This window comes from Hyperolius riggenbachi, chromosome 4, assembly GCF_040937935.1.
Source record: "Hyperolius riggenbachi isolate aHypRig1 chromosome 4, aHypRig1.pri, whole genome shotgun sequence".
In the NCBI taxonomy this organism is placed as follows: domain Eukaryota; kingdom Metazoa; phylum Chordata; class Amphibia; order Anura; family Hyperoliidae; genus Hyperolius; species Hyperolius riggenbachi.
Genome location: NC_090649.1, coordinates 390,523,575 through 390,544,062, shown reverse-complemented (window position 1 = coordinate 390,544,062; position 20,488 = coordinate 390,523,575). Strand labels below are relative to the sequence as shown.

Genomic DNA, 20,488 nt, shown 5'->3' with positions numbered 1-20,488 from the left:
AGGAAAATACCTAAGTGAGGTGGCTTCTTACAGGCCAATCTCGCTTATCAATCAAGATAGTAAATTGTTGTCCAAAATTCCAGCAGATCATTTGGCTCAGATATTGTCATCGCTCATTCACACAAATCAAGTTGGTTTTGTGAAAGGGCGCGCAGCTGTTACGAATGTTAGAAGAGTGCTAACTATTCTGGATTCGTGAGAGCCTATCCCAACACTTTTAAAGGGCACCTAAACTGAGAAGGATATGGACTTTTTCTTTTAAAACAATACCAGTTGCCTGACTCTCCTGCTGATTCTCTGTCTCTGATACTTTCAGCTACAGCCCCTGAACAAGCATGCAGATCAGGTGCGCTGACTGAAACCAGACTGGATTACCTGCATGCTTATTTCAGGTGTGTGATTCAACCACTACTGCAGCTAAAGGGATCAGCAGGGCTGCCAAGCAACTGGTATTGATTAACAGGAAACAACCATATCCCTCTTAGTTTAGGTTCCCTTTAAGACAGCAGGCTTTCTTTTGCTTGACGCTGAGAAAGCCTTTGACAGTGTGGAGTGGGTCTAGATGCTGGGGTTGCTATCCACAATGGGCTTTGAAGGTGCAGGCAATGTATCGAGACCCCCAAGGCAAGGATAGCGATTGGGGGCTTTCTATCAGATTATTTTCCCCTAAGGAGAGGTGTGAGGCAGGGGTGTCTGCTATCTCCTCTGCTGTTTGATATTGCATAAGAACCACTAGCTGTACAGCGGCAATCGCTCAATCAGGGAATAGAGGTGGGAGAGGTGTTGGTTCAGCAAGCCCTTTTTGCGGATAATATCCTCCTATTTCTAAGCGATCCCCTAAAGCAGATTCCCCAAGTGTTTCAGATCCTAAAGGAATTAAAGCACCTATCTGGTCTAACAATTAACAAAGAATTTCGCACTTATGCCTTTGTCCAAATTAGCTAATTTAAAATGGTGGCAGGGGTTGGGGGTTTGTCTTGTTACAATTTTGACAAAATATCTTGGTATTAAGATTGCGAGGGACCCGACCCAGATCTACACTCTCAACTAGAGAGGGGCAGAAGTAGTTTCTTGGCGAATACTGCGCAGCAAAGATGGGGTATTTGCATTCGCCTGCTCAGGCGAATACATATTGGATTAGGTCTGCCCCCCCTACACATCATCATTGGGCTAAACTTTTACCTCTTACATAACAGTCAGCAGACACATGGCAGCCAATCAGCTAGCACCCCCTCCTGGACCCCCGTCCCCCTTTAAAAACGCATTGCGGTGGCCATGTTGGATTCATTCTCTGGCTGCTGTTAGTGAGAGAAGGGTCAGAGCATTGCTGAGATATGGAAAGTGGTAGCTAGGTCTATATTCTGTGTCACCACTGCCTTGCTAGCTGTTTATACAACATCCTGTGCAGGGCAAAAGAGTCCTTTTCAGGACTGTTATTGGTATAGGATGTGTTTGTATAGCGTCCTCCTGACTCCTCCTGAGGCCTGAGTGAGCATTAAAGGCCTTCTCAGGGATGCTATAGGTTGTATTTACACAGACTTCTGACTCCTGAGCATCAAAGCAAAGGGCCTAGGTTGTGTTTGTACAGTGTCCTCCTGACTGAGCACCCAGTGCATCCAGTATGCAGTGTCTATTGAGCTGCACGTCACACACGGGCACACACTGCTAATGACTCCTGTATACAGAATACACCCCAACATCATAAGTGCTATTCTGCTTTTTGCGTTTTGATTGTGTCATATATTGCAGGCCTCTGCATCCAGCCACTGTCTAGTACAGTGGTTCCCAACCCATGCGTCGCTGTGTCATTGCTCTATCTCCCTCTGCGCTGCTCTTTTGCCCCGCTCTGCCTCCCCCTTCGTACCATCCCATTGTAGTTAGAATAGGACTACAAGAAAATAGCCACCTGCATTCACATTTGTGGGCAATGGCGGCCATTTTCTTGTAGCCCTGCTCTATCTACTAAAGCTGCACTGGAAGATAGAGTCCTGGTTGAAGAGGAGGAGCGGTGGGAGAGGCAAACTGTAGCAAGGATGATGGTGAGGGAGGCACTTTCATGCACCTCTCTGCACATGTTTAGCAGCTCTCGTTACAGCAGCAACCCCTGGTTGTGCCAGAAGCAGCCCCTGCGCCAGCAGCAACCACTAACCAGCAGCAGTAACGGCCACTCACCAGCAGCTGCCACTATGCCAGCAGCAGTAATGGCCACTCACCAGCGGCTGCCACTATGCCAGCAGTTGTAACGGCCACTCACCAGCAGCCCCCACTATGCCAGCAGCAGTAACGGCCACTCACCAGCAGCTGCCACTATGCCAGCAGCAGCAAAAGCCACTCACCAGCAGCCCCCACTATGCTAGCAGCAGTAACGGCCACTCACCAGCAGCCGCCACTGTGCCAGCGGCAGTAGCGGCCACTAACCAGCAGCCCCCACCATGCCACCAGCAGGAATGGCTACTCACCAGCAGCCCCCACTATGTCTGCAGCAGTAACGACCACTAACCAGCAGCCCCCACTATGCCAGCAGCAGGAACGGCCACTCACCAGCAGCCCCCACTATGCCAGCAGCAGTAGCGGCCACTCACCAGCAGCTGCCACTTTGCCAGCAGCAGTAATGGCCACTCACCAACAGCTACCACTATGCCAGCAGCAGTAACGGCCACTCACCAGCAGCCCCAACTATGCCAGGAGCAGGAACGGCCACTCACCAGCAGCTGCCACTATGCCAGCAACAGTAATGGCCACTCAACAGCAGCCGCCACTATGCCAGCAGCAGTAACGGCCACTCACCAGCAGCTGCCACTATACCAGCAGCAGTAACGGCCACTCACCAGCAGCCGCCACTATGCCAGCAGGAGTAACAGCCACTCACCAATAGCTGCCACTATGCCAGCAGCAGGAATGGCCACTCACTAGTAGCTGCCACTATGCCAGCAGCAGTAACGGCCACTCACCAGCAGCTGCCACTATGCCAGCAGCAGCAAAAGCCACTCACCAGCCGCCCCCACCATGCCAGCAGCAGTAACGGCCACTAACCAGCAGCCGCCACTATGCCAGCAGCAGCAAAAGCCACTCACCAGCCGCCCCCACCATGTCAGCAGCAGTAACGGCCACTAACCAGCAGCCACCAGTATGCCAGCAGCAGGAATGGCCACTCACCAGCAGCCCCCAGTATGCCAGCAGCAGTAATGGGCACTCACCAGCAGCCCCCACTATGCCAGCAGCAGTAACGGCCACTCACCAGCAGCCGCCACTATGCCAGAAGCAGTAACGGCCGCTCACCAGCAGCTGCCACTATGCCAGCAGCAGTAAAAGCCACTCAATAGCAGCCGCTACTATGCCAGCAGCAGTAACGGCCACTAACCAGCAGCCGCCACTACGCCAGCAGCAGTAACTGCCACTCACCAGCAGCCACCACTATGCCAGCAGCAGTAACGGCCACTAACCAGCAGCCCCCACCATGCCAGCAGCAGTAACGGCCACTCACCAGCAGCTGCCACTATGCCAGCAGCAGTAACTGCCACTCACCAGCAGCTGCCACTATGCCAGCAGCAGGAATGGCCACTCACCAGCAGCCCCCATTATGCCAGCAGCAGTAACGGCCACTCACCAGCAGCCCCCACTATGCCAGCAGCAGGAATGGCCACTCACCAGCAGCCCCCACTATGCCCGCAGCAGGAATGGCTACTCACCAGCAGCCCCCACTATGCCTGCAGCAGTAACGGCCAATAACCAGCAGGCACCACTATTCCAGCAGCAGTAACGGCCACTAACCAGCAGCCGCCACTATGCCAGCAGCAGTAACTAAGAATTATAAAAGAAGGCTATCACCTCGAATTTTCAGTTCAGAACTGTACCCCCCCCACACACACACACACACACATTTGTAAACGGCATGCCCAGTGTCCAAGGCAAGGCTCAAGGTCTGCAGGCAGAAATCCGAAAGTTACTGGCCAAGAAAGTTATTGTAAAGGTGCCCAAAGAGGAAGAATTTTTAGGCTTTTAACGCATGTCTTTCTGGTAAAGAAAGCAAGTGGGGATTTTTGTTTTATTATAAATTTAAAGAAATTCACTTCTTACCTACGTTACAAATGCTTTTGAATAGAAAGTGTGTACTCAGTTAATTCTATCTTGCAGGGGAACACATTTTTTTGTGTCCATTGACCTGCAGGATACGTACCTACACTTTATCTTTCAACTCACTACAAGTATCTTCGTTTTACCATGAAACAAGGCTCCAGTATTCTCCACCATCAGTTCCAGGCCCTGCCTTTTGGGATAGCATCGGCTCCATGCAGGGGTGTTGCTAGCCCCAAAGATCAGTGGCACGTGCCCCGGATCTATTCTGGGGTGCCCCGGATGTCCTCCAGACAGAGTAGAGCCACCACAGCACCCAGCGGGGCACCACACAGTACCCAGCATGCCCCACAGAGGCACCACAGCACCAGCATGGCATCACAGTACCCAGCGTGCCCCATAGAGGCACCATAGCACCCAAAATGGCACCACAGCACATGGCAATGGGGGTATGCTGGGTGCTATGGTGCCTCTAAATGGGCATATTGGGTGCTGTGATGCCTTTATGGGGGCATACAGAGAGCTGTGGTTCTTCTATGGGGGCATGCTGGGAGTTGTGGTACCTCAATGGGAGACCCATGGGAGCATAGGACGTGGGTCCACTAGGAGGCCAGGAAATGTTATGGGGGTGGCTGGCAACAGGCCAGCTTGCCCAGCAAAAAGTCAGACCAGCCTGCACAGAAACCAGGTAACGCTGCTAAGCTATGTTTAAGTGACACTGCCTATTTATGTGATATGCTGCATTTTTTCCATCCAACAGTTTGCTGGGCAGGTCTACTTAGATAGCTGTTAAGTTAATGTAAATTTGGCTCCACCAATGGCCACTCCCACATTACAGTGCATGGCCACACCCATTTTTCAGCTGGAGTGCCCAAAAGTGTCCCGGACTCAAAACGCCACTGGCTCCATGCATATTTACCAAGGTCCTGGCAGAGATTGTCTGGATAATAAACATCAAGAAATCTTCTCTCACTCCTCTGCAAAAAATAACCTTCCTACGCTACAGAATAGAATCTTTACACAAGAGAATGTATCTGGCAGAGGAGAATATACTGAAACTTCAGCAATGGGTCACGACTCTGCTCTCCAGTCTCCACCCTGTCTGTGAATCTCAAGGAGATCATGAGTATCTTGGGTCTATTTACAGCATCTTTTCCAGCAGTGGAGTGGGTCAGACTGCATAGTCGCTCACTCCAAAACTGGATGCTGCATGTGTGGGATCACTCTTTACAGTCTCTGGACTTTTCGGTAGTAATTCCAGAGGAGGTGATAGATTCCCTAGCCTGGAAAGCCAGTCCTGATCAGAGGAGACTATGGAAACAGTCCAACCCAGTCAAATTCTTTACGAACGCAAGTGCATGTCGCTGGGGGGCCACTCTGTTACAGAAACAAGTACAAGGCCAATGGTCATCCAAAGAGAAGGTTATATCATCAAATCACAGAGTTCTGAAAGCTGTCAAATTGGCGATCCTAAGATTCTAGAATTTGTTCAGGTTTTTTCAGGCAACGTTAATACGGTAGCATACCTGATCAAGCAAGGGGTCACAAGATCACCCGACTTGATGGGGTTCTGTCAGGAGATTTTGTTCTGGGTCGAGTGAGAAGCAATGACAATCTCGGTAGTCCACATAAAAAGTTCACTAAATTTTCAGGCGGACTTTTTAAGTCATCGACTCATAGATCAGTCAGAGTGGGAACTGCATCCGGAGATGTTCCAGCTGTTGAGAGATCATTTCTGAATACCCGAGATAGATTTGTTCGTCAGTTTCCAGAACAGGAAACTGCCAAGATTTTTCTCCATCAACAGAAATCCACTTTTGAAGTGCCTAGATGCCCTAAGTCTTCCATGGTCGTCTCAGCTGGCTTATGCCTTTCCTCCGCTTCATCTTCTGACTTTTATTCTACAAAAGATGCTAGGAGAAAAGATCAAACTAATATTGATAGTGCCAGCTTGGCCAAAGAGAGAACTGCTTCACAGATCTTCTCAGAAGTCATTGATCCTGTAAGGACAGATCGATTGAGACAGGGGCCATTTTTTTACCCCAAGCCAAAATTTTTGAAATTGAAAGCTTAGCTCTTGAAAGGATAATTGTGAGGAAAAAGGGTCTCTCCAACAAAAGTATCAACACAATATTAAAGTAAAGGAAACCATTTGTTAAAATTTACAGAAAACACTGGAAGGTACCATATTTTTCAGACCATAAGACACTCTGGACCGATAAGACGCACCGTTTAGAGGGCAAAACCCAAGACAAAATATATACTAAGCCTGGTACGTCCATGGTGCAGGAGCATCTTGTGGAGCCCGCCCCCGCCCCAAATTGTGTGTCTATCTAAGCTAAATAACACAAGAAAAGTGACCCCAGCTGCCCTCCCAGCTACAGTAATCTCCACCAACACTAATCCCCACTGCCCCTCAGCTAACTACAATAACCCCTGGTGTCGCCTCCACACCGTAGGCGACCCGTCCACGCTCCCCACTGGGACTCCTGCCCACGCAGAAATGACCCACCTCCCCAGCCACCGCAGCAGCAGTTACAACAATGTTCACAGTGACCCCCCCACCCGCTCCTCTAGCCCCCGCAACAGGAATGGCTGTAGAGACCCCCCTTCTACCCCACACCAGGCAGGGGGAACAGGAATGCCCACAGCGACCCTCCTCTTCTACCCTCACAGGATGAACAGGAATGCCCAGGGCGACCCCCCATTCTATCTCCACAAGAGGAGCAGGAATGCCTGCAGCAATCCTCCCTCTTCTACCCCTCACAGGAGGAACAGGAATACCTGCGGCGATCCCCTCATTCTACCCCCTCTCCCACAGGAAGAACAGGATGCCCATGGCGCCCCTTCCTCTAGCCACAACAGGAATGACCTCTGGTATCTTCCATCTTCTACTTCCAGGAACAGGAATGCCTGCGGTGATCACCCCCCCCCCCCCCCCCCCTCTGCGATAGCAGAAGCAGACAGCGGAAGCCCTCATCTGACCTGGAGCGATCCTTCCTTCATCTTTTGTCCCCTCCTGCTTGTTTCCACACTTGTCTCTTGCTGCAGTAACCTATGACCTCACACAGTGAGAAACCAATGTGGATGCAACCAGGAGGGGACACAAGATGGAGGATCATTCCAGGTCAGGTGAAGGCTTCCGCTGTCCACTACTGCAATCGCTGCTGGGGCTAGAGTGGAAAGGGGAGTGCCACGGGCATTCCTGTTCCTCCTGTAGGGGGTAGAAGAGGGAGGATCGCCACAGGCATACCTGTTCCTGCTGCAGGGGCTAAAGAAGCAGGTGGGGGGGTCATCGGAGACATTGTAATTGCTGCTGCAGAGGGTAGAGGAGGAGGGGCACTGGTACTGAGTTGGTGGTGGGTGCTGGCCGAATGTACTATTCGGACCATAAGATGCAGTGACTTTTTCTCTTAACTTTTGGGGGATAAAAAATAAAATATGAAAAATACGGTCTCTGATGGAATTGGACTCTGTGTTGGAATTTTTCCAGGAAGGAACTAAGAAACACTTAGTGCTCAGTACACTTAAGGTGCAATATAGTGTACAAGATACAGAGGCGCCAAAAGAATAAAAGGTAATTAAATGAACTTAAAAAAACAACTGGTTAAACAGAGGAGGCAGCGGTGGTCTTACCCCCTCCAAACAGACACAGGCAAGGAATGTGATTCAGACAGTCAAGAATTTATTCGGAACTCCAAAAAACAATGCGACGCATTTCACGGGCCATACATCCCGCTTCCTCAGGCAAAATACAGTAGGAGTCACAGCATCTGTATTATATCAGCGAGCTCGGCGCCTCTGTGATTATATCGCTGATATAATACAGATGCTGTGACTCCTACTGTATTTTGCCTGAGGAAGCGGGATGCATGGCACGTGAAACGCGTCGCATTGTTTTTTGGAGTTCCGAATAAATTGTTGACTGTCTGAATCGCAGTCCTTGCCTGTGTCTGTTTGGAGGGGGTAAGACCACCGCTGCCTCCTCTGTTTAACCAGTTGGTTTTTTAAGTTAATTTAATTACCTTTTATTCTTTTGGCACCTCTGTATCTTGTACACTATATTGAGTCCACCCTGGGTGGAGGGTTGTTACAATATTTTCCTGTCTACAGAGAGTGACTTTTTATTCCTGAGTGGGGTCAGGATTGTTCTCCCCACCTGCCTATACAGTGGTTGCCTATTGGTATCCCTGGTTTGTAAGTATCATTTTAACTTCTCATTTATTTTGTTGTCCCCAAGACGCATTACACTATTGGGGCTCTTGGTGTCCCTCTGCTTTACTTAAGGTGCAATGTGCAGCCTTTTCTATTTTTTTGGACAAGCGTTTAGCACAGGAGAATTTGGTCAAAATATTTTTTAGAGCGGTACAAAGGTCTACTCCATTGAATTTGAAACCAAAGATTTTTCCACAATGGGATTTGTCGCTTCTTTTTAATTGTCTCACGAAAGCACCATTTGAACCCATAGACAGTATAGACATTAGATTACTTACACTGAGTGATGTATTCCTGATTTTGATTACCTCAGCGAGAAGACTAGGTGACCTACAGGCGTTATCTGTCAAAGATCCATTTTTAACCATTTTTTTACAGGTTTTGTCTTTAGATTCTGCTTACCTACCAAAGGTTTCATCACACTTTCACAGATCTCATTTGATTGTTCTGCCATAATTTTGTGCCAAACCCTCCTGTGCCAAAGGCCAGGAGTTCCAGTGCTTACATTTTAGGATGGCTTTATTGACTTACCTGGCTAGAACCAAGGAGTGCACAGTTTTTAGTCAGCTGTCTATTATTTTTTCTTGTAAAAGAAAAGACCATCAGGCTTCTAAGCAGACCCTAGCAAGGTGGTTATGTCAAGTGATAGCCTTAGCTTATGAGGTAGGGAAAGTATCTCCACCTCCTTCTATTAGGGCTCACTCTACTTGTTCCCTGGCAACCTCCTGCACTAACTGTAACTCAATCACAGCCTGTTTCCGACTTTTGGTCCTCATCAGTACATGGCAGGGATTGATATGGCTGTATGGGATAGGGCTTGGACCAGTACAACAGAGTAACCAAGCAGCTTGGGGTGACCCAAAACCTTGATGCCTTGATGTGAATACCTGCACTCATTCATGTCCTAATAGGGTGCTGGATGGAATTCTTTTTTTATTGCAAATCAGCCAAAATTCAAACTATAAATACACAATCAAATGTTCCCTGCAGTGAAAACTGCATGTCAAAAAGTTCAGCAGTTACAGAGAGTTAAAGGATTCCGAAGTCAAAATGGAAAAAAATGAAAGTAAAGTTAATAGAGTTCCTGAGCTTTATTGGTCCATGAAGACACTCATCACATTTAAAAACCACCAGGGAGGCTTGAGAGGTAGAAGGTAATAGGCTAAGTACAAATATTACAGGCCAAGTTAAAATTTGCATATTATTTTAACAGCCTGTACTTATTATTTTTGACATGTGGTTTTCATTTAAGGGCAGCGTTCAATTGTGCTGTTTTCATCAGATGTTCTGTTTTTAGTGCTCAGGCTTAAGACCGGTCAGCTTTAATTTTTAGTATGGATTTCTCATACTTGTATAATAACCATCAGACTGCCGTGGAAACCTGTAGGTGTTCTGTGTTTTTGCATCAATACACCAAGGGTGTGCAAAGGCATTTTAGTACAAAACTTCTTCAGCCTACATCAGACGTATATAGGTGATTTTGTTTCCCAATATTCCTGTTCCACATTCGTCTGAATGACATGTAGTACAACGTTTTGCCTTAGTACCAACTCTCTACTTGAAATATGAAAATAATTATAAGATGGTGCAGGATTATGCATATGTTACTGCACATCTATGCAGTTTGAATATGGACCAATCAAATGCTTTAACTGCTAGGTTTGATTAGTCCATTTTGCAATAGCATCATCTCAAATGTAGTTGCACCTGAATGACTCAATCCCTACTGACTAATGTGGACTTTGGCAAAACCTTGAAGGTATACCCCTACTTTTGTTTCCTGCCTTCCCCTTTGTGGGAACCCCTAAGTTACCATATAACAACCACAGCCACCATAACCTCCCTTCCCTCCATAACAGAGGCTGCCACCCCCTCCCCTTCCCCCATAAGAAATGTGGATACCTTTCCCCCATAACAAGTGCGACGTCCATTAACTCCCACCCACATAACAAACACTGCCCTCACCAGTAACAAGTGCTGTCAGTCCTCAGCAAAGCAAGTATCGCCAGCAGTCATCTACCACCCCTCTTCTTCCTTAATAGCAAGTGCTGCCACTATCAACCTACACCTACATAGCAATTATGGCCTCCACCCCCATGTTCCAACTAACAAGTGATGCCAACCTATCAGTAACTAGTATGTCCACCAAGTGTGGCCACAGGTGTGGTATGTGTAGGCACCAGCTCTCACTCACTCCTACCCTGGTCCTGAGTCTTATTGTTTGTTACATAATGTCACATGACAGGCAAGAAGACCAGAGGTCAGTGAGAGCAGGTGGCTGCATGGGAGAGTTGCAAACCCTATGCTGGAGCAGGCAATATTATTACAGCTCCACTGTGCTACTCTGTATTAGAGAGGGATTCCTGCATCTGACAGTGAGAGGAAAGAATCAGGACACCATTAGCTTTGGGTCCGGTTCCCACTAAAGTAATATGGCTGTTGTTGAGAACTGATTTTTCTTAATGTTCCCCTAGTACCACAAATTCACTGAAAATGTAAATAGAGATGAAAAGCAAATATGTAATTCAGCATACCAGCAATCACAACGAACAGAAATGCCCACCTACATTGAAATGGTAAATCTAATAAACTGCATGGGACATTTTATACAAAAACAAATTATTTCATAAAAACAAAAAAAATATGGCATCCATAACAATTCTTAATCACACACTACTCCTGTAACTTTTATGTACTCTCATTGGCCAATCAACATTGACCCATTTCAGTAAGACTTTCTGAACATCAACCCTCTTGTAGAGTTTACACAGGTCTATTAGCTGCTCCACAGTCCTCTCACTATTCCGTAGCAGGAAGCCAATGGTGGGACTTTGCTGTTTCTGCTCCAGAAAACACAGCTCATCATAACTCATTCCCCATTTGCTGGCAAAGTTCCTCCAGTTTTTCACAGTGGGGTGGCAAGGGTCCAACTTTATCTTCAAGACATATAGCAGGTCCTCATCATCCAGCAAGTCACTGATGGTTGGGATGGAATTGCAGATGTCACTGCTCTCCTTATAGGAATTGGTCAAATCTGTGAACACATACAAAACAATACAATGTGACAACGGACCATAAAATGACAGCACTTCTTAGTTAATTGAAAGGTTAATACAGCTTGGAGGCGGACTGTGCTTTCTTTTTCAAAATAAATGTAAAAGTAAAATAAATAATGTTATTTATTTTGGTTTTAGAAGTGTATTTTGTAAATATTTTCCCTGCCAAAACAATGTGTAAAAGCAGAATAAAGAGATTTGTAACAGGATTTTTCAACCAGGCATCTATGAAACCCCAGGGTTCCTTAGGACACAGGTGTTCAGACTTAAGGCCTGCGGGCCGAATGCGACCTTCCTTGCCATTTTATGTGGCTCTCGAGAGCTTCAAATGTCCATTATTGTAAGCAGTAAAAGATTGACAGCACAACTCCTGTCCAGAGAAGTAAACCAGTGACAGTGTTTCTGGTTGAAACATTGGCAGTTTGAGCCAGGGTGCAGCAATAAGCCCCAGCGGAACCCCCAATGAAATTAGCATGGGGCCTCATCCTGGGATCCAAACTCCCGGTGGCTGGTAAAGCACACAGGGCTGGATTTACCATAAGGCACTGTAGGCACGTGCCTACAGGCACCTGATGATGAAAAGGGGGCTCACTCCCCTACCCAAGTGCCTCCCTCCCGCCTCAACTGTGCAGGGTGTAAATGACAGGTTACTCACCCAGCTCTCTGCATTCCACTGACCAGATCTCCCTTTAGTCAGTGGAACCTCTAGCTACCTAATACTCGGGGGCACTTCTAGCTACTTAATACTGAGGATAGCTCTGGCTATCTGATAGTAAAAGGAACCTGTAGCTACCTATGATGAGAAGGGAAGTAAGGGAGAAGTGACAGCTTCTACAGCCAGCACACTTGCAGTGCAGTTAAGTGGGGGTTTGTAGGGTCATGGAGGGTGAAGTCTAGGATGCCAGGATATCTGTTCCTATAGGCTCCTGTAAGGTAAATCCGGGCCTGAGCACACACATTTCACAGCTGAGCTTGCTGCTGCGTACACTGGGATGCGAAAGTTTGGGCAACGTTTTTAATCGTCATGATTTTCCTGTATAAATCGTTGGTTGTTACGATAAAAATGTCAGTTAAATATATCATATAGGAGACACACACAGTGATATCTGAGAAGTGTAATAAAGTTTATTGGATTTACAGAAAGTGTGCAATAATTGTTTAAATACAATTAGGCAGGTGCATAAATTGTCATTTTATTGATTCCAAAACCTTTAGAACCAATTATTGGAACTCAAATTGTCTTGGTAAGCTCAGTGACCCCTGAACTACATACACAGGTGAATCCAATTATAAGAAAGTGTATTTAAGGGGGTCAATTGTAATTTTCCCTCCTTTTTTAAATGCCTTTGAATAGTAGCAACATGGGCTCTCAAAACAACTCTCAAATAACCTGAAGACAAAGATTGTTCACCATCATGGTTTAGGGGAAAGATACAGAAAGCTGTCTCAGAGATTTCAGCTGTCTGTTTCCACAGTTAGGAACATATTGAGGAAATGGAAGACCACAGCCTCAGTTCAAGTTAAGGCTGGAAGTGGTAGACCAAGAAAAATCTTGGACAGACAGAAGCGCCAAATGGTGAGAACAGTCAGAGTCAACCCATGACCAGTACCAAAGACCTACAATATCATCTTGCTGGAGATGGAGTCACTGTGCATTGTTCAACCATTCGGCGCACTTTACACAAGAAGATGCTGTATGCAGAGGAAGCATTTTCTCCACCCACAGTACAAACAGAGCCGATTGAGATATGCTAAAGCACATTTGGACAAGCCCGCTTCATTTTGGAATAAGATGCTGTGGACTGCTGAAACTAAAATTGAATTATTTGGGCATAACAAGGGGCGTTATGCATGGAGGAAAAACAACACAGCATTTCAAGAAAAACACCTGCTACCTACAGTAAAATATAGTGGTGGTTCCATCATGCTGTGGGGCTGTGTGGTCAGTGCAGGGACTAGGAATCTTGTCAAAGTTGAGGGACGCATGGATTCCACTCATTTTCAGCAGATTCTATAGTCCAGGAATAAGTGATAAAGCTGAAGCTGTGCCGGGGCTGGATCTTTCAACAAAACAACGACCCTAAACACTGCTCATAATCCACTAAGGCATTCATGCAGAGGAACAAGTACAATGTTCTGGAATGGCCATCTCAGTCCCCAGATCTGAATATAATTAAAAATCTGTGGTGTGAGTTAAAGAGAGATGCCCATGCTTGGAAGCCATCAAACCTGAATGAACTAGAGATGTTTTGTAAACAGTAATGGTCCAAAATACCTTCAGTCAGAATCCAGACTCTCATTGGAACCTACGGGAAGCGTTTAGAGGCTGTCATTTATGCAAAATGAGAATCTACTAAAAATTGATTTCATTTCTTTTTTGTGGTGCCCAAATTTATGCACCTGCCTCATTTTGTTTAAACAATTATTGCACACTTTCTGTAAATCCAATAAACTTAATTTCACTTCTGAAATATCACTGTGTATGTCTCCTATATGATATATTTAACTGACATTTTTTATCGTAACAACCAACGATTTATACAGGAAAATCATGACTATTAACAACATTGCCCAAACTTTCGCATCCCACTGTATACAGTTACGTACTTGTCCTAGCTTCGGCTTGTATCCTTTAGTGGCCAATGCAGCATCTGAACTGGTCACTAGAACTCCAGGCTCACTGTCATGTGACCGCAGTGAGCCTGGAGCTATAGCATCCAGTTCAGAAGCTGTACAGGACACTTTTGGATGCAACCTGGAGCAAGGACAGGTAGCTATACATGCTGAAGCTTGCTCCAACACACACTTTGCCTACGGGGGGCCCCACACAGGTCACATGCCCACGGATAAGCCAACCCCTCCTCTTTACATCCAAAACGTAGGTGTCAAAAATTCGGACTATCCACAGTGATATACCGTAGGTAGTTTTAGACTGTTCAGTAAGTGTGGAATCTTATTAAACAATTTGGCCCGCGACTCAGACTATGTTTTAGATTTTGGCCCATTACGTGATTGAGTTTTGACACCCCTGCTTTAGGACCTCACAGGAGTTCTGTGGCATTTTTACTCCTGGTGAGAGAGGACTCAGGAGGAGGTGCTAGCTTGGCTGGTGGGTGAAAGGCTTCAAATGTACCTCTTCGCTCAATATTTGCCCACCCTGAATTTTAATCTCCCTCCTTGCTCAACAATGCCATTGCGGTCATGTAGCTGTTGTATCACGTCTTGAAGGCTATTACAATGAAAAATAAAAAAGTGTGAATTTCCACCATATACTGTATGTAGGTGGAGGTGCTCAATGTTGAAAAATCATATATAAATATGTATATAGCAATATCCACTAAAGACCCTTGCAGGTATCCTACCTTGCTATACATTTTTATTTATAATTTTTCAACATCGGGCACCTCCAGCTACATACAGTATCCAGTGGCGGCACTACACTGGGGCTTGCCCAGGCTTCAGCCCCAGCTGGCAACTTGTTAGCCCCTCTTAAAGCCCCCCCGCTGGCCGTGGCCACCGCAAGTCTGTACTTGTTAGATGACAAAAAATGATCGAGGCGCCAGCCGCGCTAATAAGGGATGCGGGAGCCTGCATTATTCCTCCCTCCCTCCTCCCTTCCTATGAATGCGCCCCCACCTACTGTGAATGTCCCCCCCCCCCCCCCCCGTAGGCAGTGTGTGCGGAGCAGAGCGGAGCGGTAGGTCCTCTTACCGCAATCCATGCTCACCGGCAACTAGTCTCTTGCTTCCTGTTTACCATGACGTCACAGGAAGCAGGAGACTAGTTGCCGGTGAGCATGGATTGCGGTAGGAGGACCTACCGCTCCGCTATGCTCCGCACACACTGCCTACGGGGGGGGGGGGACGGGGACATTCACAGCAGGTGGGGGCATTCAGAGAAAGGGAGGAGGGAGGGAGGAATAAAGCAGGCTCCCGCATCCCTTATTAGCGCGGCTGGCGCCTCGATCATTTTCTTCCTGTCTTCTCTCCCCAGGGCAATCTCCTCACACACAGGGGCACCTTCCTCCCCACCCACGGGCATTCTCCCCCCTCCACTGACGACCCCCCTACCCACTGGCACCCTCTTCCCCACCCACTGGCAGTCTGGCACCCTCCTCCTACCCACTGAGACTATCCTCCTACCCACTGGCACCTTTCTCCCCCACCCAGTGTCACCCTCCTTTCCACCCACAGGTACCCTCCTCCCCACCCACTGGCACCCTCCTCCTACCCACTGACACCCTCCTCCTGCCCACTGGCACCGTCCTCCCCACCCAGTGGCACCCTCCTTTCCACCCACAGGTACCCTCCTCCCCACCCACTGGCACCCTCCTCCCCACCCACTCGCACCCACTGAGCTGCCCTGGGGCCCCCAGCCCACCACCACCAGCCAGGCCTGAGCTGCCCTGGGGCCCCCAGCCCACCACCACCAGCCAGGCCTGAGCTGCCCTGGGGCCCCCAGCCCACCACCACTAGCCAGGCCTGAGCTTCCCTGGGACCCCAGCCCACCAGCCACGCAGGCATGAGGCCTCCAGCCCACCACCAGTCAGGCTTGAGGTGCCCTGGGGCCCCCAGCCCACCACCACCAGCCTGACTACATATACTGGGGACAGCTATACGCCTGGCTACATATACTGGGGACATCTATACACCTGGCTACCTATGCTGGGGACACTGTCTGTCATTATGTGCATGAACTGGTGAAAAGTTGTCCCTTATGTGCATTTACTGCGGAAACGCAGTCTGTCATTATGTGCATTAACTGGTGAAAAGCTGTCCCTTATGTGCATTTACTGCGGAAATGCAGTCTGTCATTATGTGAATTAACTGGTGAAAAGTTGTCTCTTATGTGCATTTACTGGGTAAACTGTCTGTCATTACATGCATTAACTGGTGAAAAGCAGGCTCTTATGTGCATTTAATGGGGAAACTGTCTGTCAATACGTGCATTAACTGGTGAAAAGCAGGCTCTTATGTGCATTTACTGCGGAAACGCAGTCTGTCATTACGTGCATTAACTGGTGAAAAGCTGTCCCTTTATGTGCATTTACTGCAGAAACGCAGTCTGTCATTATGTGCATTAACTGGTGAAAAGCTGTCTCTTATGTGCATTTAATGAGGAAACGCTGTTTGTCATTACGTGCATTAACTGCTGAAAAGCTGATTCTTATGTGCATTTACTGGTGAAAGGCTACCTGTCATTATGTGCGTTTACTTCATTTTTTTTTCATGTAACTACGTTAGCTGGTACAACTACATTAAAGTTAGCCCCGCCCACATGACATCATGACCACGCCCAAATTTTCACCGCGGTCCCCCCCCAAGCCAGCCCTCGTGCCCCCTTTGAGCCCCCCCAAAAATCTGAAGCTGGAGCCGCCACTGACAGTATCTAGTATTTGCCCCTACCTATGGGGAGTAGTTCTTGGAAAAACTCCCAGTACTGAAATTCTCTTTTTTTGGAGCAACGACCACCATCATACTTTTCAAGGCAGAGTAGGGACGGTTCTACCCCTCGTGCAATCATACATTGCCTCATACAGAAACCAAATAAGAGTATATCTACTATCACTATCCTTTCCATTATCCTGGTGACCTAACGATATTGCACCAGATTGGGCTCCCAGTCTCTCCACAAGCTGACATTGAATACCCACCATACCTCCTGTAAAATAAATGCCCTCTCCTTACCCTAAGGTATAACTTTTCTTCAGGGGTTCCCTGAGATCCTAAAGTTATTTGGTGGGTTCCTCTATGGTAAACAGGTTGAGCAAGGCTGCTCTACAGCAATAACCAGGAATCACGTTATTAATTCTTAAGGTGCCCATCAATGATACAGACTTGATTCATGTATGATCGTATTGTTGATGTACACCCTTAGGCCCTTTTTACACTTAGGACCTCTTTCCACTACACGTGGATTCTGGATGCAGAAAAACTGACTCCAATGAATCCCTATGGGCCTGTTTCCACTAAACGCAATTTTTCTGATGTAGATTTCCCATAAGCATTCATTGGAGTCAGTTTTATGCATCCAGAAACTGCGTGTAATGGAAACAGTCCCTTAATCAGTTGCTCTCAGTTATAACTGAAAGGACAACTGATTTTCAAAGTAATGCTGGGTACACACTGTGAGATTTTATGGTCGATTTACTGTCAGATCGATTATTTTCAACATGTCCGATTTGCTTTCTGATCGATTTCTGAGCATTTTCCGATCAACTTCCTATTAAAGTTAATGGAAATCGATCGGAAAATGCTTGGAAATCGATCGGAAAGCAAATCGGACATGTTGGAAATAATCGATCTGACAGTAAATCGACCATAAAATCTCATAGTGTGTACCCAGCATTATGCCTATGTTTTCCTATGGCACAGCTCACATTTAACGCATTTTAACTGAAATCTTTTTCACAATGCACTGCTATGGAGAAGAAAAAAAAACGCCTACCAACTGATTAAGTGTAAACACAGCCTAAGCGAGCCATCATGGGTAACTTTCTCTTTCTGATCTCTGCAATTAAGATTTTTTACATCATCACAAGATATCACTACCTAGAGTGACATTATTTAAGTGTCATCTGCTTGGTTAGGCAGTGCAGCAAGGATTTGTACATCCCTGTTTGTAACGTTTGGAATTTCTGCTTAAAGCCGCCAACCACATTTTTTCTCAGTTTTCATAATGTTTTATTTCAAGCAACTCCCCACAGGGTTTAGTAAGATAGCTAATAAGGATTTCAGCGATCTAAACTCACCGGACAGGGCATTTATAGTAGTCACAGGGCAATCGTTTTCTTCTGGCTGCAAAATAATAATAAGCATATTTAGGATTAATTACATGTATGGTTTAACTACTTCACCACTGAGTGGTTTTTCCCCTTAAGGACCAGAGCAATTTTCACATTTCAGTGCTCCTCCTGTTTATTCGCCAATAGCTTTATCACTACTTATTACACCAAAATGATCTATATCTTAGTTTTTGATTTTTTTTTTTGCCACGAGTGTTTTGCTAAGAAAAAGTTTATTCTAAAAGCATTTTTACAGGAATAATAAGAAAATAAGATAATTAAATTCATTATTTCTCCATTTTTGGCTATTATGGTTTTAAAATAAAACATGCTACTGTGCATAAAAGCCACACAATTTATTTGCCCATATGTCCTGGTTATTATAACGTTTAAATTATCTACCTAGTACAATGTATAGCAACAATATTTTATTTGGAAATAAAGGTGTCTTTTTTCAGTTTTGGGTCTGTCATTAGTTACAAGCCCATACTTGCAAAATCAACAGTAGCGTACCCTCATGACATACATATTCAAACATTTCTGTCCCTAAGCTAACTATTTATGTTTTTTTTTTTCTAAATATCATTTTTGTTTGTTTGTTTTTTTAATATAAATACAAATATTTTATTTTGGTAGCTATGTGAGAGTGGAGGAAGTAAGTGGTTAATTTTCATAGGAGATGCATGTGTTTGATTGTAGTGTAATGTATTAGGGTGCAATTTACTATTTGGCCACTAGATGCTTCCCCTTCGGTTTATTCCTAAAGTGTAACATTTACTACATACTCGTGTTTTGTCAATGACCGCACGGCATCTCATTGTTGCAGGTGAATATTGATCACAGGCACTTAGATCGGTGAATGGGAACGTGTGTTCCCATTCACTGTTCTTTCTACTAGCGGGTGGTAATGAGAGACCGTGCGGGAGCAAATCTGCAATGTGGCAAGATATGTACAGTATATAATGCCTCATTTTTGATACGTGGTTAAAGTGGACTTGAACTCTTGCACAAGACAGAAGGAAAACATAGAGAAATGCACCCTGTATGTATTTAGAGAGTTTAGCCTGTCTAATTACCTATCATCTGTGACTAACGAAAGTGTAATTTGATCTCTCAGCCGGCTGCCTCGGCAGAACAGCTAATTTGGAAACATAGGATGTTAACCCTATGTCTGCTTCCATGAAAGCAGGAAGTAGACAGACTGCATATTTATTGCAGGATTTGTATCAGCTGTAACAAAGAAATGTTTTTATTTAAAGGTTATTATGCTGTTGCTTATCATTTAGAGAGAAGAAGTTCTGAGTTCAGGTCTGCTTTAAAGGACCCTGTCACTTTTCACATTTTATGATGGACTGCAGCTATGACTGTTATCCAGGAGATGGCAGATCTTTAAGTAACAGCAGTATAAAGTTCATTGTTCTCCTCCTTACCAGAATCGCGGAAGCTGCTCTGTCATGCACGGCACTGTTGGCGTGTTTGTTGCTTAGTGATGAGTCTCTACAGTACTGGAGCCCTGCAGTGACATCTGCAGGATCAAGTTCTATCGTGGTAGGCAATACAAATTTGGCCCAAATTGTGTGTGTGTGTATGTATGCACCTTAATTATTTGTAAATACTCTTTAGCCCAGTACACATGGTAAACTATTTTTGGGCCAGGGGTTTGGTTGGTGATGCCTCTGCTGAGAATCTCATGTGTCTCCAGCCTCCCTGAGATGTTCCAGAGAAATCCAGCTTCCCGGATCACTAAGGATGAGCACATTGTTCTCCTCCTTACCCCTCCGGCTGGAACACAAAACCAACTTAATTATTGCAAAGTGCCAACACGGCAATGAGTACTGATGTATAGGCAGCTTGAGTGTTCCCTCAGTAATAGATAGCTCTTTCCAGTATTGGTAGCTATATCATCTCCAATTTTAGGTAGCTTGTAGTATAGGCATCCAGATGTGCCTCCCAATACAAGTAGCTAGATGTGCAGTACAGGTAGCCTGAAGTAACTCCTCAGTATAGATAGGAAGAGAGGCCTCCAGTATAGGTAGCCAGATATGCCCTTCAGTGTAGGTAGCTGAAGTAGCACTCCAGTATAGGTAGACAGAAGTAGCCCTCTCCCCAGTATAGGTAGCAAGAGCATCTCCTTTCCCGCACACAGGAGAGAAGTTACATACCTCTCTAGACTCCACCAATTATCTACCTTCTCCATGCGCCCCTGTCTCTATGATTATAGCGTCCTCTCTCCTCACATAATCCGCGGGTCACGTGACTAGAGAAGGTGCTGCAGTCATAAAGACGTGGATGGCTAGGAGGACTGTAGATCGTCGGTGGAGCCCAGAGAGGCATGTCACTTGCTGGCTGGTTCAACCCT

General features: G+C 46.2%; 1 protein-coding gene across 3 annotated transcripts in view; it reads right to left on the bottom strand.

Annotated features, from left to right (window-relative positions):
- Positions 1-10,948: 10,948 nt before the first annotated feature.
- EDARADD (EDAR associated via death domain) overlaps positions 10,949-20,488 on the bottom strand; it is a 121,581-nt gene continuing 112,041 nt past the window's right edge. For all 3 annotated transcript variants that reach the window (XM_068232166.1, XM_068232167.1, XM_068232168.1), the window contains 2 exons: positions 18,097-18,142; positions 10,949-11,323 (listed from right to left, as the gene is read on the bottom strand). In XM_068232166.1, the coding sequence (XP_068088267.1) occupies positions 10,956-11,323; positions 18,097-18,142 (414 nt within the window). In that variant the 3' untranslated portion in view covers positions 10,949-10,955. The remainder of the gene's footprint in view (positions 11,324-18,096; positions 18,143-20,488) is intronic.